At 42.2% G+C, this 26,876-nt stretch overlaps 1 protein-coding gene across 1 annotated transcript in view; it reads right to left on the bottom strand.

Annotated features, from left to right (window-relative positions):
* LOC145989942 (uncharacterized) overlaps positions 1–26,876 on the bottom strand; it is a 442,396-nt gene that overhangs the window by 198,753 nt on the left and 216,767 nt on the right. Inside the window, exon 5 of the mRNA XM_083125475.1 lies at positions 7,191–9,086. Coding sequence (XP_082981601.1) covers positions 7,191–9,055 — 1,865 coding nt within the window. The 5' untranslated portion in view covers positions 9,056–9,086. The remainder of the gene's footprint in view (positions 1–7,190; positions 9,087–26,876) is intronic.

Here is a 26,876-nt window from a genome sequence, read left to right as displayed (position 1 = left end):
AACATATTGTTTATGCGAACCTTGACCTCCACCACAAAATTGAGTTACCGTCTCTGGCTAGGTAGGATCAATAATTGCAAACGGAGATGTGAACCTGTTATCTTGGTGGGAATATGGAATCTTTCTTCGCATTCCAGCAAAATACATGACGCTGGGTAAATGAGGATAAGTGGGACGAGAAAATGAAAAGTAACAGATTAGTTCGGTTTGATCATCATAAGCGTATACCAAGGACGTATTTAGGGGGTCCAGGGGTCCGGACTCGCCCCCCCCCCCCCGAAAGATTACAAGATTAACGCACAATGACAGAATTCTTCACTAAGCAAAGTCATCGTACTGTAGTACAGAACCAACCTGTAATTACGCAGCCCTGTAGAAGTGAAAACCTGTACTTTTTGCTTCCACATGCCAAACCTGCGGTGAAGAAAAGGGAAATTACTGCACGTGGTACTCTTGCGTGGTGACTCCAACTGTTGTGAAATGAAGAAGTACGCGTACTTTCAGTGCTAAAAGTGACAAGAAATTTTCTGCGTCTATTCGGATATATTCCCAGAAGAATGAATTATTCGTATTTGAGTTTTGATTTCAGATATTTAAAAAGAAGACAAGAGATTAAAAACAGAAAGAAAGGGATGATACTGAAGAGGGACAGAGGGAGAAGGAAAGATGGTAATAATGAAAAGAAGTAGAGGAAGAAAAAGAGGCAACGAAAGAGAGACAGGAAAGGATAAGAAGGAAAAAGGAGAACGATAAAACGCGACAGAGCAAAGAGAGAGGGAGATAGAGAATAGTGGAAGAATAGCGATCTAAAGAAAAGAAGGTGTGCAGACAGAGAAGAAAAGCAAGGAAGAAAGAAAGATATGTGAAACAGAGAGAGAATGAGAGAAAAAAAAGCAGAGCAGTACAACAGAGCAAGGGAACAAGAGAGAAGAATCGACGCGGAGAGGAAGGTGTAGGGAAAGAGAAGCAGACAGAAATAGAGAAGAAAGAGAAACATCGAAACAAAGCTGTGGAGAAAACAGGAAGAAGAGAAAGAACAAGGGGGATAATTATTATAATCTTTGTACCCTAAGCCCCACGACAGGTTAAGCTTGCAGCAGGTTTTATGTATTAATCCACGCAAGAGCATCTCCCGTGCGAGTCTTGCCTCAACCGCCAAGCTGTTCATATCACAGACAGTGAGAAAATCGTCAGTATTGCAGCGGAACTATATTCTGCGCGCACGTTTGGCTCTATATATGAGAAAAGTTGCTGCAAAGTTAACCTGTCGCGGGGCTTAGGCATGTTTTCTGGTACAGAATATGATGCGATGCAGCAGTGGCGAGTACAGCATTTCAAATGGGGTCGGTAGGGTGACTGCTTCTTTTTATAGTATAGTCACATATCTGACTTCTTTTGTTGGGAAATTTTGCCTCAATATGGCTGCATGACGCTCTCCCTCCATAGACATTTTCCTTGGGCAGAGCAGTCCGCCGAGGCTCTGATGTCTGAACTACAACCCTCTGTCTGCTGTCATGTGACTTGTGTGTTCTGAGCGCCCTTTTACAGCCTCAGCTTTTAACCTAAGTAAGGAGATTTTACTCCTCAAAGACAGGTGTTGATTTTACAGAGCATTCCCTGACATTCGCTACGAGACTCGGCGGCAAGCGGCCCGGCATCAGCGCTTGTCTTTCCCGGTGAACGGTGAACAGTCGCACGCTACAGTCTGTTTCTTTCGCTCTCCCTGCCTTCGCTCTATTTCCCTTTCTGTTGACGTTGCAGACTGACGCAAGTGTAATCCGCCCTCGGAAGTTGTGTTGTGTCGTGTCCGTGTGTTGAAGATTGTGGCTTAATATGGCACCACAAAAGTTGACATTACAACAAAGGATCTATCTTGTCGAGTGTTACGTCGGAAAGAGGAATTGTGAAGTGCGACGACGTTTTGCAACGAAATTTCCTGGTGTTCCCGTTCCACATAGGACCACTATATTAAACCTCGTAAAAAAGTTTAGAGTAACAGGGTCAGTTCTGAATATAAAAGTGGAAAGAAGAACCCACGTGTACTTACTGAGGAAAAACTCGATGAGATAGGACAAAGGTTAGAACAGTCTCCTCGGAAATCTATCCGCCGCCTCTCACAAGAAACGGGTGTTTCAGCATTTAGAGCCGCTAAAATTCCTAATCGGGAGAATTACAGTAGACGAACTTGCACGTGTAAATGCAAATTTCCTTCGGAGATGCCAGGAATGTGTTGCAGCAGAGGGACATCATTTTCAGCACCTTCTGTATTCAAGGTTAGTACACAATATGAAAACTAATTTTAATAGCTGACTCTAGCGACTGTCGCGGATCCCGTTCACCGGGAAAGACAAGCGCTGATGCCGGGCCGCTTGCCGCCGAGTTTCGTAGCGAATGTCAGGGAATGCTCTGTAGTTTATTAATTGATTTGGTTCATTTTAACCACTTTTGGCTAACCGCAAGGATGAGATGATAATGGAACACTCCCAAAGAAGATCAATGCTCAGGTCAGGACTCGAACCCTGCCGTCGTAACGACGCAGGTAGACTTGATAGTCATCGTTAAGAGGCTTGGAGCGTGCAAAGAACCCAAGTACGGACGCACCCCAAAAGCATTTCATCGACCCTTGTAACCCCGAACGGAATTCTCTGCCAACGCCACTGAACACCAAGACGGATATTGAGAATATCGTGGAAACAATTCTGAAACTATTGACTTTGAAGGCTGAAGCTGCTCACGACCCAGTTGATGTACATTTCTTGATTTTCTTTCTTTGTTGTTCTTCTTCTTACAAAAGCTCACAGTTCAATTGAGTCCACGCCTAAACAGACAGGCTTTCACATTTCTTGACGAAGGCGGGCGCATCATCCAATTGACATGGACGAAAATGGAAAGGCATAAATTGCCTTGTCCCGGATCTTCAGTGGGGGCAACTTTCACCGCGGAAACGACGTCCGCCATTTTGGAAGAAGACGAGAACAGCGCCATCTCAACTTCCTCTTCCTTTTTTCAACAAATTTGTTTACTGGAGGCCAGAAACTGGCCCCAAAACACAGCTTGTATTTTTTTTATATAAATCGAAGGAAACCACGATGACGTCACGACCAATGCGGTTGGAAAAAAACAAACGATCCTGTATGGCTACAATGTGATCCAGTTGGAGTGTGTCAGTGTGTCACAAGATGTGTGTGTGTGTGGAGGGGAAGGGGAGGTTAACTGCAGAGGGCTTCAAAACACAATTTACGACGCTGGTTTCCCTTGCTATTTCTTTTTTAGTGTGTGAACCCTGTCCCGTTGCGGCCTCATGTCAACTTGAAACGCATGGTGAAGCAACAGGGTGTGCATAAAGTCTCACGACACTTTTGAAGACGTGTGGAAGAGCTTTCGAAATCATCTTTCTAGTAGGCTGCTAATGAAGAGGAGAAAAAGGTACAAAGGCGAATTTTGCCACCAAGTTATGAGAGTATCACGGATAGAGAAAGAAAAAATAACGTGCATGGCAACCTGTAGGCAAGTATGCTAAAAATATAACATGCACTGACCATTGGATTTATACCTAATCTACATCCACTGTAAGAACGAAGATGATGTAAACAAGACCAGGTCACTTCTAATAAAAAAGTTCCTTAGTTATTTTGCCCATTAATATATTGATCGTAGCTGTACAGTTCGTAATATTAGACCCCACAGCTCAATATATCAGGAGCATTGAGTGGTATGGCTTTATCACATGCATGACTTCATTCTTACAGCATACAAAGAATAGCTGTAGTTTGATACGTACAGATAGGTTACAGATTCTCTAACAGCGTCGTTTGTTGAATTACTGCAGAATTGTTGTCGGCAACACGCTCCTTCAGTTATTCAACTTTCGAATACTTATGCGCACATCACGTATTACAGTCGCCTTGGATACAGGAAAGTTTAGACTGGAAGTTGCGGGGAAAATACAGACTTCCCACATAATACAATGACCTTCCTTCGGCGTATGCCTTTTGGTCATGTATAAAGATCATTCCATATTCGATTTAGTGAAGCTTTGCAGAGTCAATGTTCATTTTGCTGTGTCTAGAATTTTATCAATAAAGACTACCATCGAACAGGGTAACTTTGTACAGATTTTGGCATATTCTAATGTGCCCTGCAAAATCCGTGGTGAGTGACAACACGAAAATTATACTCGACGAACGCTTTGTCCTTTACAAATATACTGAAGGAATACCAAAGAAATTACAAAATATTGTGGGGGGCAAATACGTCACCATTTTCGTGACGAAGTTACCCGTCATCTTGCTTACGTTCCTAGCAGGTCAAAATTACCCCCATGGAGAGGCAAGATCGTCACCCAAAGTGGTATGAATTGCAAAATATATCCTCTTGTCTAAGTAGTGACGTTTGTGTGTCTTTTATTCTTATTTATTTTAATTTGTTTCTAAACATTGGAATTTGACAACGTGGTTGAAAACAAACCAAGTTCAGCACATGTATCATAAGGAATCAAAGAGCAAGGTGTTTCGGTACAAAACATAGACAATACAATCAGTCATCATCTTCACGTGCCTCACAGTGTAATACTCATGACAAAGTTACCCTCAAAGACGAAGTTGTTAGTTCTGGTGCCTATGTATAACTCGCGATTAGCCAAAAGGGGCAAAGAAGTGACATACAATGGCAAAAATACAATTGGCGCCCTTGTGGTAGTTGCCATGCAGCTTTCATGTAGTATATGTGTGCGTCAAATTCATTTTATATAAAAACCTTTTTGATAAGCTACCTCGATTTCGAATTCTTTGTTCCAAACCTGCAACGTACTAACCCCAATTTCTCATCAACATGTAATAATTGTTGAAACAGAGGAGTGACAAATACAATTTCGCTTCGAAAGGCTCAAGAGGTGGACAAAATATACGGGGGACTCTCTCTATAACTCGTTTCTTTCCCTCCATGTTATTCTTTCTTCCTCACTTTCATCTTTCTCTCTTCATTTGTTTCTTATTTTCTGTCGGTTTTCTCATTTCCTCCATCTTTTCTGCCTCACTTCCACTCTCTCTGGCGTAAATTATTTCCATTATAAACTATTAAACGTCCTATTCAAATGTTTATTGGCATTCTCTTTACGGGGGGGCTAACTAAGGTTCCATAAGTGGATACACCCTTGGCTTGAAAGCAAAAACAGTTTAATGACAACTGATCTCTACATATTGCATCATAACACGATTTTCTTGTAATGACGATAAAATCTTTGACAAGAAGAAAGATATCTCATTATCACAATCACCGTTATAAAAATGCAGTATTATGGGATAGCCTATGTTGATTATATTAAACTCGTACTTCCTGCGTGGTATTTAATGATCGAATTTATAATTTTTTCCACGTTTTCTTGCCTCCGTAAAATTCAGCAGCAGCAATATGTAAAAATTTGAATCATTCTATCCACATTACACTTTGTAAGTTTTAAATGTGTACCAAAACATGTGGTTACTGGCTTCACTTGCAACTCGCTTGAGGTTCGTTGGTCAGTTTCTGTATGTCCAAAAAGTGATTCTCTCGAGCGTCAGAAAACTTCTCGTGTCGTTGATGTACTTTTAATAATTTTACATTGAGTAATAACAGTAATAATGCATACTTTAGCAAGGTAATAGTCACTCTAAATTTGCTGACAACTCTAAATCAATGTGCAATAATTTGGTTCTGGTGAGCAATAACTTCTCTGTCGACTTTTAAAACAATTGTTTGGTTACGAGAAGTTGTTTTTTCTCTATAATGGCGCCCTCTACCGCTATTTTTCCAATACACCAGGCACGTATTTAGAAATTTATTTAGGGGGGCGCCAAGTGTCTCGAATATAAAAATAATAATATTGCAATTAAAACAATAATAATTATATTAAATTAAAATAATATTAATTAATAAATATTAAATTAACATAGTATAAGAATAGAGATACAAAAGCATCGCTAAAATTTGTATGAAAGCAACTGCGCTGTCAAGAAAATCAGTGCCAAATAGATAACGAATTAAATATTTATTAGATAACATGAAAGAATGTTAGATCCAGTTGACCAAAATTAAGTTTCAGATTAATATCTTTGGTACTGTCATTCATAGTTCGGCGGGAATAAATAACCACACGATTACACAGCAAATGCTAAACACATATAGTTTCATTATTTAGCTAATGTTGGTGCTTGTTAAGTCTTTCAGGGGAAGGGGGGCGGGCGAGCTCTAAGTCCCTAACAGTGTGGTAGGATAGTTTAGTCTCAAGCGTCTCCCAATAAAATAATTATGTTGTGGTTATGTACCAAAGGAGTCGTTGTACAGTCAACGGCAAAGATAATGGTAGGCAAATTGTCCACCGCTATTTTCATTCCTTTTTTTTACTTTACATCCTGCGTTGTTTTAAGGAATGAAACTATGTTGGTTCGAAGCAGGCATTGTTCTTAGCTTCTTGACGTCTTTATTTAAATTCATTGCCATCAAAGTGTGTTATACAGACCGAATGAAAATTGTGGTGGACAATTCGCCTACTGTTTCTTTTGCCGTTGGGTGTACTATGTTAGCTTTTATTTACACACACGCACACACACATCAAATTAATGTTAAATAAAGCAATTATAAAATCTAAATATTTACTGTCTTGTAATATGTCGATTATGCAAGAAATGTAAACCAAAGCACATGTTCGTTATTTGATTTTTGTACTTGGTTAGTCTTTCGGGGGGGTCTGAACCCCCTGAACCCCCCTAAATACGTCCTTGCAATACACGTTTTCCAAATGCCTATAAAATGTATTTTTCAAATGACAGTTTTAAAAATTTTAATATAGTATTATCCAAATACCTCTATGCAGTGGCGTGCCCGAAGTGGGGTTAGTAGGGGTCAAAACCCCCTTTGGCCTAATATTCCTAAAAAAAAATAACGTCAATGGCAGGAAAAGACGGCACTAATCTAAAAACTGACTAACCCCTCCCCCCCCAAAAAAAATGTGTAACTCCCCACCTTTCGAAAATCCTCGGCCAATGCCTGTGTCTAATCTCCGGAGGTTTTTTTTCTTTGACTGCTCATTAACAAATATGGACATAAGCTGGAGGGGACCGGAACGTTTCAGAATGAATCTTTATCAAGAAACAAATGCTAACACACACAGAATTATGCCTACAAAGATATTATGGAAAATGTTCTTCACTTACCTTCTGCTGCCTGGCGTTGGAAAGGGAAACCGCATTCCATGAGGGGGTGATCCACCTGACGCCGGAAGGGGAGGAGGTACAGGGGGTGGCGGTGGTGCTGCAACCAAAGGCACAAGGGTTGGTGGCGGTGGAGGTGGTCCTGGAGGCACCAATCTCCTGTCGGAAGGAATGGGCAGGGTGGAATACGGGGGTGGGAGGTGGGAATTCAGAAGATCGGGGAGTCGATCCCCAGTCTGTGTTCCTTCCAGCTGGGTCTGCCACATTTCCACCGGTGGAGGGGGCGGGGGCGGCGCGGGATTGTTGTGCATATTGTTGCGCCTGTGACGTCGTTCCCGACGCTCCCTGCGCCTGTGTTCCCTGTTGTTCCTGGGAGCGTCGGGTTGTCCGGTGTCGTCCGTTTGGGCTTCGGTCGACGTGAAGGTCCTCGCTTCGTTGTCCGTTTGGGCTCCGGGCACGATCTGTACATTGGAGATGTTGTTGTTTGGGAGGAGAGGGAGGTCCCTGCCCTCCCTGGACCCACTGCGGCACGGAATGGTTACTGGCACCCGCAGGGACGCACTTCGACAACTAACACTAACACCACTTGCCACCACACTGGTATTATCATTGTTGGCACCTCGAGAACCATCACTGATCGCACTACCGCCGCGAGCGTCTTGGACCCGTACCGGGGTTTCCTCCGCACCCACCAAAGGGGTGTCCTCGCCGCTGGTGGTGGTCGCCTCCACCATCAACCCGCCACCAACAATGCCGGGATCGACAGCGACGTTCACCATCCCGCCCGACTGTTGGTGGTTTGATCTACCGCAAGAATCACCAACGCAGCCGTCGCAGAGACTGCCTTCGCAACTGTTACACTCGCACTGACTGCTGTGCCCAGATGATGGTTCCGCTGTCTGCAGCGACGCCAGCGCCTCTAGCGGCGGGCATCTTGTTCTGTCCGAGCTCCTATGGAGGTCAGTGACCACCGGGGCTTCGGGATGTGGGTTACCCAGCTCGGCTCTGCTGCTGGGGGACAAGAACTGTAGATTGCGGAGCTGGTCCGACCTCTCTGCCGGCAACTGACCCACCTCTTGGTAACTCGGCGGCGTTGCCAGCTTGCTTCTGGTGCGAGGGAACTGGTACCGCGCTGCGTCGACAATGGACACCGGAACGAACTGTTTCTGAGGCACCAACCCCGGACTCGTCGCCGGACGCGGGGGTGGATACCAAGCGACAACGTCCTCCACCTTCATCGTCGGTGGCTTGTAAGCAGATCTGCTCAAGCTGGCCCGCGTCTCGGCTTGGCACTCGTACGGTTCCCACAGGAGCGAGGAGAGAGCTTCCCGACAACCGCGGGACAGCTCGGTGGACGGACTGGACGCTCTCAGTGGGACGGCGGACACGGGGACGTAGCTGATGTAGTGAGGGGGACTGTCCGGGCAAGCCCCCGGCGGCAGAACCGCCAGTGGGGGGCTAGTTTTGGACGCGGTGCTTGATGACTTCGATTCCGCGGAGCGTGACGACAATGAAGGCGACGCCGTGCAGCCCAGTTGGACCGCCGTTATCTCGGTCACGTCTTCAGTCGACATCTCAACATCTCTCTTGACTTCCTCTTCGCTCTCGGCCCATCCTCGAGTTGGCTTCGCGTTCGGCGCCGCTTCCACCCTTCTCCTCCTTGTTGTTCTTCTTCGGGGGTGCACCGGAGGGGGCGTGAGATCCTCGTCGGTCGCTGCTTCCCTCTTTTCCCCGACGGGTTTCGCTTCCAGCGACGACAAATCGAACGCCTCATTCTCGAAGCCTTGTCCAGGCTTAACCGGATCCGAGGGTAGGAGTTCTATCCTGGAAGTCCTTCGGGACTCCTCTGACGTCTCTCCCGAAGCCATTTCCTCAAGTGTCAGAGGTTAATCATCCCGCCTGGAAGAAACGGGAAAGAGAAATATTAGATACCAGGAACGTATAGTCTATTTTAAAGCTATAGGCCTTCAACGTTTATAGATGAGCTTTACAAATAACTGCCCTCTGTTGTTCACTTACTGTACTGGTTCCTTATGAAATATAGGGACATTCATTCCATTGTCACGGGTGGGGCACGCCGACTACATTGTTGATATAGAAGTAACTATTCTACTGATACTTAAGCAACGTTTTTCTTACAGCTTCTGGGCAATGAAATATGAAACTTAACACTGTTCATTAAACATAACTACCCTTAAAATACTTTCCAAGATGTATAGCCATAAGTGAACAAGTTTGTGTCACGGGCGGGACAGACGAAACACTGCCTCTTCCCTTAACAAGTTTATTTTAATTCCTGTAAATTGTCAAATGATGAAAAAGAAATTATTTGAGACAAAGAGAGAAGGTAATTGACCTTTGAATATTCTAGTGGAGTTGAGGAAGAAATCAGTTATTTTTGGCGTCACGGGCAGTGTTGCCACATGAAGGGAAATTTCCCTTTTGCAGGGAAATTCGGACTGAAATTTTAACCAAAAGGGAATTTTGATGAAAAATACCACAATTGCAGGGAAATTTTAAGGTCATCTGACTACATTATTATAGTTTATGTTAATTTCGAATTTCATATCCACATTTTTGGTCACGGGTGGGACACAATACAAAACAAAAGTAAATAAAAAAATGTTAAACGAATAATATGTAAAATACCTCTATCCTCTAACTCAATTATGAATAATACAGTAAAACCTCGTTAATCCGAACCCCGATAAGCCGGACTTCGCTTAATCCGGACAAGCAAAAAGCAGAATGCAAGGTTTTAAATGTGGCTAGAAGTCAACAAGAGAACTTCCCAAAGAAAAGGCAGTCAACCACTGATGAAATTTTGTTTCCCGCAGACTGTGTACTGTACTGTAGTATATTTAGGCCTATGCCCTTTAAATACACCATAATAAATGTGTTTAGTTGCTATAAACGGAGTTTTAATGCACTTTCTACTGTTATTTTATGTTATTTCGGTTAATCCGGACTTTCGTTAAACCGGTCAACTTATCCCTTCCCCCCATTAGTCCGGATTAACGAGGTTTTACTGTAGTACTTGAATTTTTATCAAATGACAATTTTAGATCGTTCCCTCACAAGATAGGATAAAGTTACAGTTAAAAATTGAGTTTCAGTGGCACCTTCACATGAATGTCCCACTAAGTCAGCATTGGTAACTATTGCGAAGAACAGTGTCACGTTCTGATTTGAAGTTAATCACTGGAAAGCAACAAATGAGCATAATGAAACAATGCTGTATGATATTGTTATTTGCCCCTTGAATGAAAAGACTGATTGTGTTTCCTTCACTAGCATGTCAATATTTGCCTTGAAGTTTCATGATGCTACTCGAAGAAGTGTGTCGATCAGTCGATTCATCAACTTTGATTCCACATTCTTCATTTTGGAAAAGAGCTGTTCGCAGACAGAAGTGGTACCGAATAGAGAACAATGAAGATGGAATGATTGCGTAGAACAGGAAATTCTTACTCTTTCATATACTTTCGAGTTCATTAGTTCGCATTTTTCTATTTTTTCTCTTATTTCGTTACAGGTTTTAGCGGGCTGCTAAATTACAGTAGTCAGCCTGCCTTCGACGTTTCTTTTTTTCATGAATACTGGGCCAATAACCCCCCCCCCCCCCCGTGTACGCCACTGGCTATGGGATAGTTAGGTTATTTAGCCCAGAGAGGAAATACAGAATATAATAGACCAGGAAAAATTGTTCATTTTAATAAGATGATTGTGCTTCAGAAGCTGAGGAACTAGCAACCTGTCCAGGCTCCAGCAAGAAGATACGAATTACCAGTAGTTCAAATTCCGCCCCCGCCACCCGCCCAACGCATGCTGTTCCCAGCATGGAATTTGCACAGGAATTTGCCGGGAAATTTTGGAGCCATAAAAATACAGGAAAGGGGCAGAAAGATATAACAAAAAATGTGCATCTCGTCCTCAACAGTGTGTTCAGATACCATAGATTGAATAAGAAAACGTATTTTGCATTAGTTGAGCAAATAAATGAGAAGCATGGCATTTTAAGGTTAATTTGGGAATTCTTTGAAAATCTCCTAACAAGAAATAGACTTCTTCAAGCACATTCGATCGCTACGATATTTTGAAAGATGACCTAGGACTAGGACGCAACAAATGGTTACGGTTATAGTTCACACAAACGTAAACATTTGGTACACATCAAAATAATATATTACAAACTAATATCAAGAAGATAAATTACTATCTTCGCCATCGATAAGTATTCTATGAAACATTTTTTTTACAGAATTTTATATTGAACGTTTTCAGTTTCACTATTTTTGATTGTACATTCAATAGTTTACGGGATAAATGAATGGAGAAATGTGCAGGAATATATTCAAAACAGGTGGTGACATCTTGCGGTAACTCGAGCTAACTTTGTACTTTGACAACTGCATGCACGCTGATTTCGCTATAAAATAATCGCTTCTTTCCTCCTTATTTTCAATTGCGGGTTGGCAGTGTCCTAAAGATATTTTTGATTTTGCCTACAGAATATTAAACAATGCAATGATGTTTAAAACAATACTACAAGTCAATCGGTGTGCTCCTTAAAATGTATTTATAGGACAGGTGATTTCTATCAAGATGGACGCTTTGTAGTGACGATGTTATGAACACATGACATGTGTAGACCAGGACGTTTGAAGGTGTGTGGCTGAAAAGGACAGTATAGATTAAAAAAAATTGGAAGCGTTGGTAGCCTTCTTCCCAGTGGCGTGCTCAGGATTTTTCAAAGGGGCGATATGACCAGCTCTGCGTTCTTTTTTAGTATCCAGTCCTATATCTTGCCATCTTTTCCAGATTTTTAAGGGAATATCGGGTCAAATGTTCAGCATAAAATTCTCTACAAGAAATGTTATCATAATTTTAACGATTATCGTTAACAATTACCTGACAATTACTTATAAATAGCGCAATTTCCTCTCCCAGAATTCCAAATGGAGGACAGTGCAATTATAGCACGTATCACATTGAGCGCAATACTGGAATTGCTGACGTCACTACATTTCCAATTTAGCCCCCTCCCCTGCCCCCGTGTTAAAACAAAAAGCGACATAACGATATCTCATCGATGATTTGAGCATCCAATTTGGAGAAGTGGTTTGGTGGACAAAAAGAAATCATTATAACTGCGTTTTATTAAATTACAGACATGGAGGGGGACGAGGGGGGACAGCCCCCGGGTGGTAGCAAGAATTGCAGAGGTTGAATCCACCCGTCCAGCAGGGTGAGCGAAAAGTGGAATTGTTAAATGTTTCATTGGCCCGAAAAACCGATCAGAGCAATCTCTCGGATTTCTGAACTGGCGGGTCACGAGGGGGGGGAGGGGGGGTGAGAGAGGAGGACACGAAAAAAAAACAACACGCATACTTAAACAAAAATGGCCGAAGCGATGGGAAAATTAGCTGTTTGACCGAGCTGGTCGTGTCAATTAAAGAGAATAATTTGTCATTCAGCTCGAAGAGAAGCAATTTCCATCTCATGCATTATTGAGGTTCCGAGAACTGGAGATGGACGGGTGAAAAAAGCCCCCCCCCAAAAAAAAGATGAATAAACGTTCAGTTCGAAAATTACTCTTCTTTTTATTTCGTCACACTTGCCACCACGACAGTAAACATTTTCAAAAACTCAAAATTTTAATTTCGAGGACCTTTTCTCCATACTTCTGTGCTCAGAAAAGTATATATCAAGCACGATCTCTACGCGTAATGATATCTGGATATCCCATAATGCTTATTGGCTGCTTCATTAGAAACCACCAATAAAGAGGTGACGCTCGTTTCGCTTTCAGGTCAGATTTACGCCTTTTTTTCTTTTTAGAAAAAGTCTAGACGAAATTCGAAACCATTCCTCAGGTAAACGCAGATTTTAAAAACGTTCCAAAGGTAAGCTTATATTTGAAAACCTTCCTCAGATAAACTTAGCTTTGAAAACGTTCCTCGGGTGGATTGAGATTTTAAAACATTCCTCGTGTAAAATGAGATTACAGAACGTTCATGTGAACCGAGATTTAAAAAGTTCCGAATCTAAATTTCAATTTGTAAACGTTCCTCACATAAACTTAGATTGGAAAAGATTCTTCAGGTAAACTCTTTGAAAATCGTTCCTCAGGTAAACTTTTTGAAAAACATTTCTCAGGTAAACTGAGATTTGAATAACGTTCCTCAGGTAAACTGAGATTTGAATAACGTTCCTCAGGTAAATTGAGATTTGAAGGAAACGTTCCTCAGGTAAATTGAGATTTGAAACAAACGTTCCACAGGTAAATTGAGATTTGAAAGAAACGTTCCTCGGGTAAATTAAGATTTGAAAGAAACGTTCCTCAGGTAAATTGAGATTTGAAAGAAACGTTCCCCTCAGGTGAATTTAGATTTGAAAGAAACGTTCCACAGGTGAATTTAGATTTGAAAGAAACGTTCCTCAGGTAAATTGAGATTTGAAAGAAACGTTCCTCAGGTAAATTGAGATTTGAAAGAAACGTTCCTCGGGTAAACTGGGATTTGAAAGAAACGTTCCTCGGGGTGGTTTGAAAGAAACGTTCCTCGGGGAAATTTGAAAGAAACGTTCCTCGGAGAGATTTGAAAGAAACGTTCATCGGAGAGATTTGAAAGAAACGTTCCTCGGGGAGATTTGAAAGAAACGTTGCTCGGGGAGATTTGAAAGAAACGTTCCTCGGAGAGATTTGAAAGAAACGTTCCTCGGGTAAATTGGAATTTGAAATACGTCTCTCAGGTAAACTGAGATTTGAAAAAACGTTCCTCCCACGGAGCACGCTCAATAAAATCTGCACAGAGATGCAATGATGTAGGTTGCGTCCTTAGCATGTGTGTATATGTGAAATGTGTGTTACCTCAATAACGTTGCACACTTGCTTGATACTCTTCAAGATATACTTGCCGGGAAGAAATGATTTATCAAAGACACCGGTGTCCCCCCCCCCCCCCCCCGTTTGCCCCCTTCTCCAATCCCGACTGAGAGCGAGAAACGCGGTCAATTATTACAGTGGAAAAGCAGTGTCCCAGCAGTGTTGCCACATAAAAGGAAATTACCCTTTTTGCAGGGAAATTCATCCCGAATTTTAAACCAAAAGGGACATTCGATGAAGAATGACGACATTTCAGGGAAATTTGAAGACATCAGACTCAATATTAATTCAGGTTACATATTAGGTTCCAGTATATATATATATTTTTTCTATTTTATCTTTGCTGTTACATCTTATTTTCAATCCTTCAAGTAGATGTCTAATGCCAAGTCATATATATTCTTTGGTATTTTACGTCGTTTTTCTCCATCTTTGGGTAATAGCGACGACGAGGATAAATGATGAAATGGGTGTTGGAACAAACACAACCGAACAGGGTTCGAACCTGGAACATCTTACCCAGTAAGAAGTCTGCTTGTGATGCATTGTTCAACATTTTTAATATATACAATATAACGATAGTACAACTACTGTTGTTACTACTTATTAATATTACTCGTATTTTTATTTTGGTAAAGGTAAAGTTCCCCGTGCATATAGCATCGTGCCATGACGGCACATTTAGGGGATGTGGGGCTTCGGCCCCACTCATTCTCGATCTTGGCCAATTTGGAGGTGATGTGATCAGCGCCATTGATTTGAGGCTGGGTGAGCCCCAGATCCGGCCTTAGATAACTCACCCCGGGAATCGAACCCGAGGTGAAGGTCAGACGCCTTACCGACTAGACCAACGCAGTTAATACTATTATTATTATTATTATTATATGATTTCTTTGGAAGCGGCCCCGGCGCCCACCCAGCGTCGAATAACATGGGTACCTGGGGGAAACCCTGGGGGGTAAAGGCGGTCAGGGGCGTGATGCTGATCACATCACCCCCACTCCCCCTGTACGCCTTCATGGCGTTGTGCTAAGCACAGGGGAGCACTTTATCTTTTTTATATGATATCTTTAGATCAAGGGTGCTTCAAGATGGCGTAGTGGTAACATCGTCGCCTTGTAATTCCGGGTTCGATACCCGGTGGAGGCACATAGTGGTTCGGATCCCACTTTAAACTGTAGGTCCAGTCCCAATTAGCCTTTTAAAAAAACTCAAATTAGGTAAAGGGAAAAATTGGGTGAAAAAGGGATTTTTTCTCGTTGCAAAAGGGAAATAACACTCAGATTGTGGCAACACTGTCTCCGAGTCGAGACCAGAGAGTGGCACAATGCAGAATGAAGTTGGAGATTTCCAAGTGGTTCGGGAGAGAGCTTTAGATGGCCGATGACGGTGCCTGTTCGTTATGAAGCGAAAAAGAACTCCGCGGCTATTGTTCGGCGCCAATAGACTCTAAATAGGGCATGCACGAACGTGTAGGACAAGACAGTGGAACAATAGGTTGATTAGGGCAAATTTTCCATCGGCGGGGACAAAGTAATGGCACAGTCACGCCGATAATTTCCCTCTGCCGAACTGAAGTACAGGGTGTCCCGTAAGTCATGCGACCACGGAAAGACATCAGTGGCCCTTGAAGATCACTGAAGGTAACGAGACACAAGTAGTTTTATACAAAGAGTCGAATACGAGAACGAGAGCGTGACAGATCGAGACTATAGCGTCTGAAACTCTTGGTATGATGTTGAAAAATGTCCCTTCATCAATTTAATCATATAATCACTAGGACTGAGCCGATACAACTTTCAACAGATACCTACTCCCATACTTGAAAATTGCAATAATTGAAAATTTGTTAAAAATATTGATCAATATTAACCCCCCCATGGCTCTACAGCCCTCGAAGGGTTTTGTCCTATATCCCGACTGGAAGTCTCCCTCCCACAATCCTACCTAAACCTCGTACCAGCTAACTGTAGACCAGGCGAACGAGAACAAGTAGTGACGCGAGACGGCTCCACCAATGAACAGTGAGAGAAGCGGAATTGCGTAATGGGCAACTGGAGTTCCCCGATTTCCTGCTTCCTCTGTCAGCGTTGTGGTGTGGAGATCTTCAACCAGTAATGGGGTGACGTGGGATTACGCTACTCACTCGTACCTAACCATGGTTGGTTGCCACCGGTGCTATACAAAAGGACTAGAATACACACCACGCAGTGGCGTCTCGTGGCCTCAAATTTGGCCGGGGCTTATTTTTTAAAGAATTTAAAATATAATGACAATTCACATGAATTACAAAAAAAAAAAAAAAGTTTTTATTTACCTCTAAACTACAGACTTGGACTTATTTTTTTGTAAAGAATTTAAAATATAATGACCATTCACATGAATTACAAAAGAAACAGGTATTGCTTTGAAACGTACCTTTCTACGAAGGTTGGTTCTCATTTAAACGAGAACTGTGCTCTCCTGTTCAGCAAATTTTGTAATTATTTTTTCATTGAAGCCCTCTATGTTTGCAGTGTATTCTTTCTCTATTGTAAACACTGCCAAAGCATTGAGTCATTTATTATTACACACGAATTTATATCAGTGTTTTTACTTCTTTAGTTTTTCGGTATATTTACATATGAGCAGCAATTTAATTTATTAAGTATTTACATTAATTTATTGCTTTTTATCTTTTCTTTATCCTCTTATAATGGACTCTATTGTTGTTCAGCTTTCCAAATTACTCTGCGCTTATTTACACTGCCATTCGTGTATCTCGTGTTAATCTTCAATCTTACACACCTTGTGCTGCCATCTATACTCCACCTCGGCAAACTGTTTACATGAGTTGGTCCCATTGGGTACGTAACACATCCCGCAGTCGGAGTCCATAGAACAACGCCTTAGATCGCACGATCACGGAGGAGGACATTGAAAAATGCCACAGGACACCTATGCAGACTCTAATTATCCCGGAAATTATGCAAAATTTTTATTTTGCACCAATTTTGAACGAAAAACTGTATTTTGTGATTACTTCACATCTATTTTAATATTCTGATGTAATTCTTGAATATTCTAAAGCAATTGTTTTGGTAAATTGATGCATGTAATTGGAGAAGAATATGTACACACTAATATTGGTCAATGTCCTCCTCCCTGGTTTTAAAATAAAATAAATTCTGGCTTGGTCCGCATATTGAGTTTTTCATATCATGGAAACAATTAATAATTAACATCAAGCACTAGGTTATTAGTATCATTATTACGATCTATACCTATTACGATTTTACTATCTTGGACTGCTGAAGATTGAACATATTTATGTTTGACCCATTTCAGCATCAAATAACAAATCACCTTCACGTTAAAGTTACATTGAAGTCCATTAAACAACGAGAATACAAATAGGAAACTGTTAGCTTTCTTCCCATTGGCCGACGCTTGATTACATAAAATTTCAACAAAGTCCGTCCACGAATCTCTTCCAAATTTATAGTGGGAAAGGATTTACAGTGGTATAGATTCCTCCTGGGGACTCGTAATGACTCTAATCCAGATCTCCCCCCCCCCTTCCTAAGTAGGATAACCCCCTCCCCCAAATTGGAGGCTGAGGAACGGTGTTTTCTTTCGTGTCCAGCGAGAGGGGGCCAATATTGACACTAGTCCCTGACGCCGGCGGCCAACCCATTTCGCCGAGAAAGATTTCTTCCTAATTGTGGTTGCCGAGGTGAAGGGAGAACAGCAAGTCTGTAACCAGTGGCGTGCCATCGTAAAGAGTGTTATGACCGCCCTCCTTTTTTCTTTGCAGTCTGTACTGTATAACTGATAATCTTTTTTTTCCTTTTACGATGGCTAGAGAAAACTACCAGGGGGCTACAATCCCTTATTACCCTTCCCGTAAACGCCACTGACTGTAGTGTTGGTACTCATATTTAATACATATTTATCCAAACAGTACAAGCATTAAAAGTAATGTTTTTGAGAAATTACTTACGCAGGATTGGTTGATTTGGTGCTTTAACTCCACTTTATGCACAGTAAGGCTAATCGGGACTAGACCTACAGTTTTTTAAAAAGTGGAATCCGAACCACTATGTGCGTCCACCGGGTACCGAACCCCGGACCCCTTGATTACAAGGCAACGACGCTACCACTGCGCCATCGGGGAGGCACTTATTTACGCAAGACAATGTAGCCGAATGAATACTGCATCTAAACACATATTTCTCCTATTCCGCAGAGAAGAAGATATAAGATAGAGAACAAAGAGACGGGCATAAAATGAGAGAGAGATACACAGTGAAAGACAGAGACAGGAGAGAACACAGATTGGGGGAAAGAGAAAGAAAAAGATACAGAAACAGCCACACAGAAAGGGGAAGGAGGGAGGCAAAGGAGAAGATGCAGAAATGTTGTGGGAGAGAAGGAAAAGAAAAATTCAGAAACTGGAGAATTTTGCAGTGAGAGCTAGAAACAAAGATGCAGTGAAAGGAGAGAGAGAGAGAAACAGAGAGGGCAGGGGAGAACTAGAAAGAGGCACAGCACAGAGCCAATGAAGGGGAGAGAGAAGGAAGGAAAATAGAGGGGAGAGACAAGAACACTCACATACAGTGAGAACAGAGGAATAAAGCAAGAGAATTAAATTGAGAGGGAAAGGACAAACAAAAAAAATACGTACGTACGGCGAGAGAACAAAGAAATACGCACACACAGGAAGAGACAGAGAAGCAATTTAATACCTACCCACGGAAGATCTCAAGAGAGAATTCAATAGACAGGGAAAGAGAGATAGACAAAGTACACATACAACGAGAGGTAGAAAGGAAGAAAGAGAGAGAGGATAAAGAGAATTGAATGTAGAGGAAGAAAGAGAAACAAAGTAATACACACATAACGAGTGAGAGAAAAAGGAAGCAGAGACAAACAAATACACAAACGCAAGAAAAGATAGATAGGAGGAAAAGAAAACTAAATAGACGTGAAGAAAGAGAGAGAAATAAAGGGGTACCAGTTTCATAGATCGGAGACACATTAAAATCGGATATTTTATGTTTTGCATGGTCCGTACCTACCAATTGTGTATTGCGGAACATAGTTCAAGGTGCCATTATGCTTTTTACACGAAAACAGACACAATTTTTCACATTCTGAGTGTTTTTTTATTCCTTTCTTCGCTTCCGGAACACACAATATGGCGGGCACATCTTGACTCACGTTGTGGGTATGCAGTGTTTCAACCTTCTTCACCAAAAAATACCTACTATCGTGTTCGTCACCGGTGGGAATTATACATTATGCACGGGTAGCTGACGTATAGCCCCACGAACCATACACGGATAGCCCCACGAACCATTTCCGATAAGGTTAGGTTAGGTTTGGTTACGTTAGGTAAGCGTAGTAAGAAAAAGGGGGGCTTGAAACACTGACAGGGGCTTACGTTATCAAACGTTCGCAGCATCCGGTTGTCGGAGGGCAAGCGAATAAAAGCAATGGCAATTGTCCATCGGTGAGATATTTCTCTTGAAAAATACACGATTTCCCGGTCAAATATATTCCACGACGAAAGAAATTAGCTCGACGAACGTTGGAAACCTTGGAGAAACTCATTTCCGTAAGTAGTTTCTTGTGTAAAATTGAAGAAATGTGTCTCTGATGTATGAAACTGTTACCGAATAAAGGAATACCCACATACAGCGAGACAGAGAGAGTAACAAAGAAATGCCTAAACAGAGAAAGAGATAAGGAGAAACAAAGAAAGAGGGGGTGAGAGAGAATGAAAGAGGAAGGGAGGGAGAAAGAGAGAGATAGAGGGATGGAGAGAGAAAGAGAGAGGGTGATAGGGATAGAGAGAAAGGAAGTGAGAGAGGAAAATAGAGAAAGATAGGAAAGGGATGGAGAAAGAGAGAGGGTGATAGGGATAGAGAGAGAAAGGGAGGGAGAGGGAAATAGAGAAAGATAAGAAGGGAGGGAGAGAGAGGGAAATAGAGAAATAAAGAGAGGGAGAAGGAGAGAGAGAGGGAGAGTGTTGGAGAGACAGAAAGAGAGAGAGATAGGGATAGAGAGAAAGGGAAAGAGAGAGGGAGAGGGAAATAGAGAAAGAGAGGAAGGGACGGAGAATTACATAAAAATAAAAATCCAGACAGAGAGAGATATGCCATCATGATAACTACATGATGCGTTCTTGTTCATCTTCCCGTTTCCATGGCAACACGCCCAGGGAGGAGGTGCGACTTGCACATGCATCTAGATAATTAAGCAAGCTCCCTGTTTATCAAATTATACGCGAGCGATGTCAGCTACCGATGTTTTCTTAATGTTGTTGCTGTTTGCGCATTTCTTTCGTCACCGGTCTCTAAAGCACGCCATACACGGTTGTTAAAAAGCTCATTCATTCATCGTATAACATTTACGAGCCTGGGTGAGTCAAAAATACAGCTACATGTTTGAAGTAAATGTAGTGTGTAAATGTACAATGTAGAGGGAAATGGTGAATGGTACATTAAACTTGAAACGTATTTTTTTCATTTCAGATAAGTCACACGCCCGAGCTTACGTCATTAGCCAAGATGGCGTTGAGTATGCAGCAGAAAGTTACAGTTGCAGCGTGGACAATTCTACGTATACCAGAATGATTGTGAGATTGGCGAGATGTGATTTTATTACCGTCGACAGTGCTAAGGTGGAGAAGAGACTGCTTATATCAAATTGTTGTTTACTTTAAGTCCATATTTCTGACTCACCCCGTACAATACAACAACGGCTAAAGTCCAGCGCAAGCTGAACCACTTTTTGATGAGCTGCAGCCGTTATATCGACAGATGCTTGGAACTTGAGCGAACTCTACGGTCTTGTCTCCGATATGAGGATTCAATTGTTCGAACCTCGTTGGGGGCAGCAAGATATCAGTGTTGCCTCTAGGGGTGGTGCCGAAACGAAAAGATCGGAATCTTGGGAGAGTCTTGTCTAGTTCTCAGTTTAATCTCGAGTTCCAATAATCGACAGCCTTCCGCCGACCTTCTTGACGGAGTGGTTAGCACAGCGCGCTTCGACGTCAGGGATCACGGGTTCAATTCCAGGTATGGGCATAGGTATTCTTTATACGTGTACCGACATCGATTTCATTATATCATAATTTATTCTCATCGTCGTAATTAGCCACAAAATCGGAAGAAAAGCGACGCTAAATAATAAAGATGAAATGAAAAGTTACCATTCCGACAGTGACGTATGCTTGTCCAAGACTTATACTAGCTCACTATGACACGTGGTGCTAGGCTACGGGGGAAAGAAGAAGACTAGGCTCATTCTTGACGTCTTCAAGGAAGTGACGTTGCCATCCCAGTGGAAGCCAGGTTACCAACGTCTTAGGTTGCCAACTTGTAAGATTTCAGTGTTGCCAACTTCTAAGCTTTCAATGTTGCCAACTTCTAAGATTTCAGTGTTGCCAACTTCTAAGCTTTCAATGTTGCCAACTTCTAAGATTTCAGTGTTGCCAACTTCAGAATCGTCATTAACGTTATATTAAAATTAGATTTATTCACATTTTCTAATATATGTCCCTTCTGTATTTTACTCTCAAGGCTTCAGGATTCGTAGATAGCCTAGCTAGTCTAGAATATACGCTCATGCCTTCCGAAAAAAAAAAAAAAAACCACCGAAACTCGAAAACTCTCGACAATACAATACATGATTCTAGTATCATGGTACAGCATACCAAAGCCTAGGAACCAAATAGATTAAATCCTATTCTCTACCGCAGTACTCTATCCAATAACAATGCGGCCAGCGCTCTCTGCGTTTATAGTCCTTGATTAATGATAATTTATTCCCCGATGGAGCATCCACTCAAGTGCAAATCGTCGATTGTTATTCCAGCCGATCTCTACTCGAGCCTGGGTGGAATCGGGGGTGGGGGTACAGGAAGCTTACCCCCCTCCCCCCGAAGCTTCCAGATTCGATTAAAAGGTGGTTGGTATCGGAGACCAAAGCAATTTGTTCGCAATTTCCCCCGCACAACCTCATCGCTTAAATATGTTTACGCAGGGTCCACCATCTTTCATCCCTTCTGCACGATGGTATTCCTTCCCATCCTACATTTTCCGGTGTAATTCCACACCACCCACAAGATCTGATGGAGATAAAGCTTACGTCACTTTCGGATGTTTTTGTAGCAAGGGTCGTGAGAAGGTGGGAATAATTGTCTTCTCGGGGTTGGAAAATCAAGATGAAATGGTTAAATTAACATACTGTGAGAAAGTATTCAGTTAACTCTCTCTGTGGATTTTTGTATGGGATTGGTCTCCCTTTTTCTCCCCCTCTCTCTATCCCTCTCTGCCTCTCCTTCACCATCTTTGTTTTCCTGTCTTTGAGTAGACCATCATCTCTCTTGTCTTTCTCGCTTTATGCTTCTCTTTCTCTATCTACATATCTGTATAACTGACTGTCTCTCTCATTATTTCTTCTCTCTCTCTGTGTGTATCACTATCCCTTCTCTCTCTCTGCCCATCCATATTGTGTCTGTATCTGATTGTCTCTATGTCTCCGTCTCTCGCTCTTTGTCCCTTCTTCCGCTGTGTCTTTACCTGTCTTTCTACTTTGTCCTTCTTTCTGTCTGTTTTTACTTTGTCCCTTCTTTCTCTGCGTCTTTATCTGTCTGTTTCTACTTTGTTCCTTCTTTCTCTGTCTGTTTTTACTGTGACCTTTCTTTCCCTGCGTCTTTATCTGTCTGTTTCTACTTTGTTTCTCTGTCTGTTCTTACAGTGTCCTTTCTTTCCTTGCGTCTTTATCTGTCTGTTTCTACTTTTTCCCTCCTTTCTCTGTCTGCTTTTACTTTGTCCCTTCTTTCTCTGCGTTTTTATCTGTCTGTTTCTACTTTGTTCCTTCTTTCTCTGTCTGTTTTTACTGTGTCCCTTCTTTCTCTGCATCTCTTATCTGTTTGTTTCCAGCTCTCGGTTTATTGCTCTTTGTCACCTTCTCTCTGTGCATGTCTCTACCTCCTTGTTTCTATATCTCTATCACACTTTGTCTCTTTCTCTCTGTGTGTGTTGCTCTGTCTGTCTGTTTCCATCTCTATGTCTCTCGCTCTTCTCTCTCTCTCTCTCTCTCTCTCTCTCTCTCTCTCTCTCTCTCTCTCTGTATGTCTTCATCTGGCGGTTTCTATTTCTGTCTGTCTGTTGCTTTTTGTTTCCCTCTTTTTTTCTCTATCTCACAATCTTGGTCACTCTGTATCGCTTTATCTCTCTCTCTCTCTCTGTTTGTCTCTTGCTCTTTCTCTCTGCCTTCCCCACCCACTTCTTTCTCTCTGCCTTCCCCACGCACTTCTTTCTCGCATCGGATCTCACCGTAGGTTCAACCCCGAATAGCCTTTTTGTACTTGCAGTTGGCTTGAAAACAAGCTCAGTCCCTCCTGAATTCAAGGATTTCCAATCAGTGGGCTCCTCGTATGCTAGAGAAAATATACGCACCACGTAATAGTACACAGAAAAATGATGACGCACAGAATCAAAAGCTTTGGTGAAATCTTTCAACAAGTCATGTTGCAGTAATGGACAATGAATCTGGGATCCGTTGATTAAGCTCGGACAACACTGTATGCCTGCATCAACCCCCAAAAGGCTGCATAATTTTGATGATGCACGAGGGTAGGTTGGAGGGTCGTAGGTTAAAGCCAGTGACTTCACTCCACACATGCTCATAACTTCCAGATGACAATTTTAGTGAATACCTCGGATGCAATTCACCGCGGACCGCATTGTTGTCATGGGATGAGTCCAATTTACAGTTGAATTGTTTGCATGCGCTATCGGGATGACATCGTTTAATTCGTCGGCCATTGTTATCTGGTGGAAACAAGGCTGCTTTATTCTGCCCTAATCCGGCAACAATGGGATTAACAATGAGATTGGCGAAGGGAGGTTGTTTTGTTCGGTTCTGCGTGTCAGGCTTTCCATATGGCTTTGCAAATTTAGTGGTTGTGTAATGCCATGTTGTTGGTTTCTGTCACGATGCAACGGATCCGTTTTCAAGAAGTATGTGTTCCACTATACCGACGACTATACTTTTAAATCAGTGAGCACACAACGGGCCATTCAAGAACTTAAAAGATTCCCACGAGAAAGAAAATAGAATACAAAAATTGTCATCTGTTTCAAGGGGTATTTTCAGAAGAAAATGGTTTAAAACGTGTCATGCAATGAAAAAAACAACATTTTCTTTAATAAAGAAAGGGGGGATTTATTCCAAAACAAATTTCTCCTAGAGAAAAAAATAATAATCTTGTAGAACACTGAAAATGTTGATCAAGGACGAATGTATTGCGAAATAACACACTATAAACGTTGCGTTTCCACACTCTAATAGGATCTTCAGACAAAGTTTCACACTCTGTAAAAGATTTTCGTGTGAATCTTTGTCTGAAGACCCTGTTAAAGGGTGGAAACGTTATTTTACAGTACGTTACGTATACTGTGTGTTATTTCACAATAAATTATCCTTTTGTCCCTTCTTTCTCTGTCTGTTTTTACTTCTTCCCTTCTTTCTGTGCGTCTTTATCCGTCTGTTTCTACTTTGTCCCTTCATTCTCTGCGTCTTTATCCGTCTGTTTCTACTTTGCCCCTTCATTCTCTGCGTCTTTATCTGTCTGTTTCTACTTTGACCCTTCTTTCTCTGCGTCTTTATCTGTCTGTTTCTACTTTGCCCCTTCTTTCTCTGCGTCTTTATCTGTCTGTTTCTACTTTGCCCCTTCTTTCTCTGCGTCTTTATCTGTGTTTCTACTTTGCCCCTTCTTTCTCTGCGTCTTTATCTGTCTGTTTCTACTTTGGCTCTTCTTTCTCTGCGTCTTTATCTGTCTGTTTCTACTTTGCCCCTTCTTTCTCTGCGTCTTTATCTGTCTGTCTCTACTTTGTCACTTCTTTCTCTGCGTCTTTATCTGTCTGTCTCTACTTTGTCCCTTCTTTCTCTGCGTCTTTATCTGTCTGTCTCTACTTTGTCCCTTCTTTCTCTGCGTCTTTATCTGTCTGTCTCTACTTTGTCCCTTCTTTCTCTGCGTCTTTATCTGTCTGTCTCTACTTTGTCCCTTCTTTCTCTGCGTCTTTATCTGTCTGTCTCTACTTTGTCCCTTCATTCTCTGCGTCTTTATCTGTCTGTTTCTACTTTGTCCCTTCTTTCTCTGCGTCTTTATCTGTCTGTTTATACTTTGTCCCTTCTTTCTCTGCGTTTTTATCTGTTATTTCACAATAAATTCTCCTTCTGTCAAATATTTTCATTGTTTACTTAGCTTTTCTGCCACTCATAGCTAACCGCGAAGATGAGGATTAGTGATGATATGATGAAATTAGTAAAGGGACACTCACAAAGAACAACCATGCCCAGACCAACATTCGAACCAGAGAACCCTGGCATGGTAGCGCGATGTTCAAACAACTCCGCCACGGATGTCTGCCAAAGGGGAGAATCTTTTAGTGGGTATGTGTGTGTAAAGTAGATATTTACCCTCTGCACGGTTGGAACATGCCGTGAATGAATGCGGGAAGGAGGGGGTGGAGGTAGGCTACCCACATTCACAATACCGTCCATTTCTGGAAGTGATGTAATCAGCACCACGCTCCGACTGCCTTTACCCTCATTTTTAGAGGCTGGGTGAACCTCAGAGCCGCTTTATTTAGGGACATTACTGGAAAAATTCATCATTTGAAATCATCCAGCCCGGATACGCATCCGTTTCGGGTCTTCCAAGTAGAGTCAAATATTTTACGAGCTGGATCACCGCGTCTCTTAGAACACAGCTTCACACATACAGCTATGATTATTGTCACATTAAAATGATATTCCACGCTCGAGCGTGGGAAACTCGAACGAGTACAAGCGAACGGAAGTGGTTCCATGCAGGACTCTACCGAGTCTGCATCCTTTTTGCCTCCCAGGGGCGTATGCATATTTCAGGCTGCCTAGCCTATCTGCGAAGGCTGAAGCATTATAGAGTAAAATACAGAAGAAAAAGCTATAACAAACTGTGAATAAACCTAGTTTCAATAAGAAGACTATGAATATTCTGAAGTTGGCAACACTGGATTCTCAGGAGTTGGCAACACTGGATTCTTAAGAGTTGGCAACACTGGATTCTTAAGAGTTGGCAACACTGGATTCTTATGAGTTGGCAACACTGGATTCGTAGGAGTTGGCAACACTGGATTCGTAGGAGTTGGCAACACTGAATTATTAGGAGTTGGCAACACCGGATTCGTAGGAGTTGGCAACACTGGATTCTTAAGAGTTGGCAACACTGGATTCTTAGGAGTTGGCAACCTGGCTACCGTAGGGATGGCAAGGTGGCCTCATTGAAGATACCACGTGTCAAAGTGAGCTAGACCAGGTCTTGGACTCAGCATACGCCACTGTTGCCTCCGTTATTCTAGAAATTAAAGAGATGTTAGAAGTGGCTTACGAAGATCTTTAGACGGAAAGAACTTGAAGACTGGAGCTCGGAGAAGTGCAAGCTAAGACTACGATATCCAGACGCACAAGAAGCCAATATGAAGGCGGTTAGTTCTTGGTTATAGCGCCCCCTACCATATCTACCATGGAGCACAAGGACGCGAGGCAAACATCTTTTAATGCCCCGAAAATCCTTCCGGATTTATCTCTAGCACGGACGAATGAGTTTAAATAGGGGGGAGGGGGAGAACACACAATGCTCCTCTCGAGAGAAAGGGTGGGTGGAGGAGCGCAGAAAAAAAAAGCAAAAAGCCTTCATTTTCCTCTGTTTGCCGTGCGGAGAAGCTGGGTCCAAGGCTGCAATTGGATTAGCCCCAGACCTT

The sequence above is a fragment of the Lepisma saccharinum genome, chromosome 7, assembly GCF_977018435.1.
Source record: "Lepisma saccharinum chromosome 7, izLepSacc3.1, whole genome shotgun sequence".
Classification (NCBI taxonomy): Eukaryota; Metazoa; Arthropoda; class Insecta; order Zygentoma; family Lepismatidae; genus Lepisma; species Lepisma saccharinum.
Note: the sequence above shows the minus strand (reverse complement) of the source record. Positions and strands in the feature narration are given on the sequence as shown.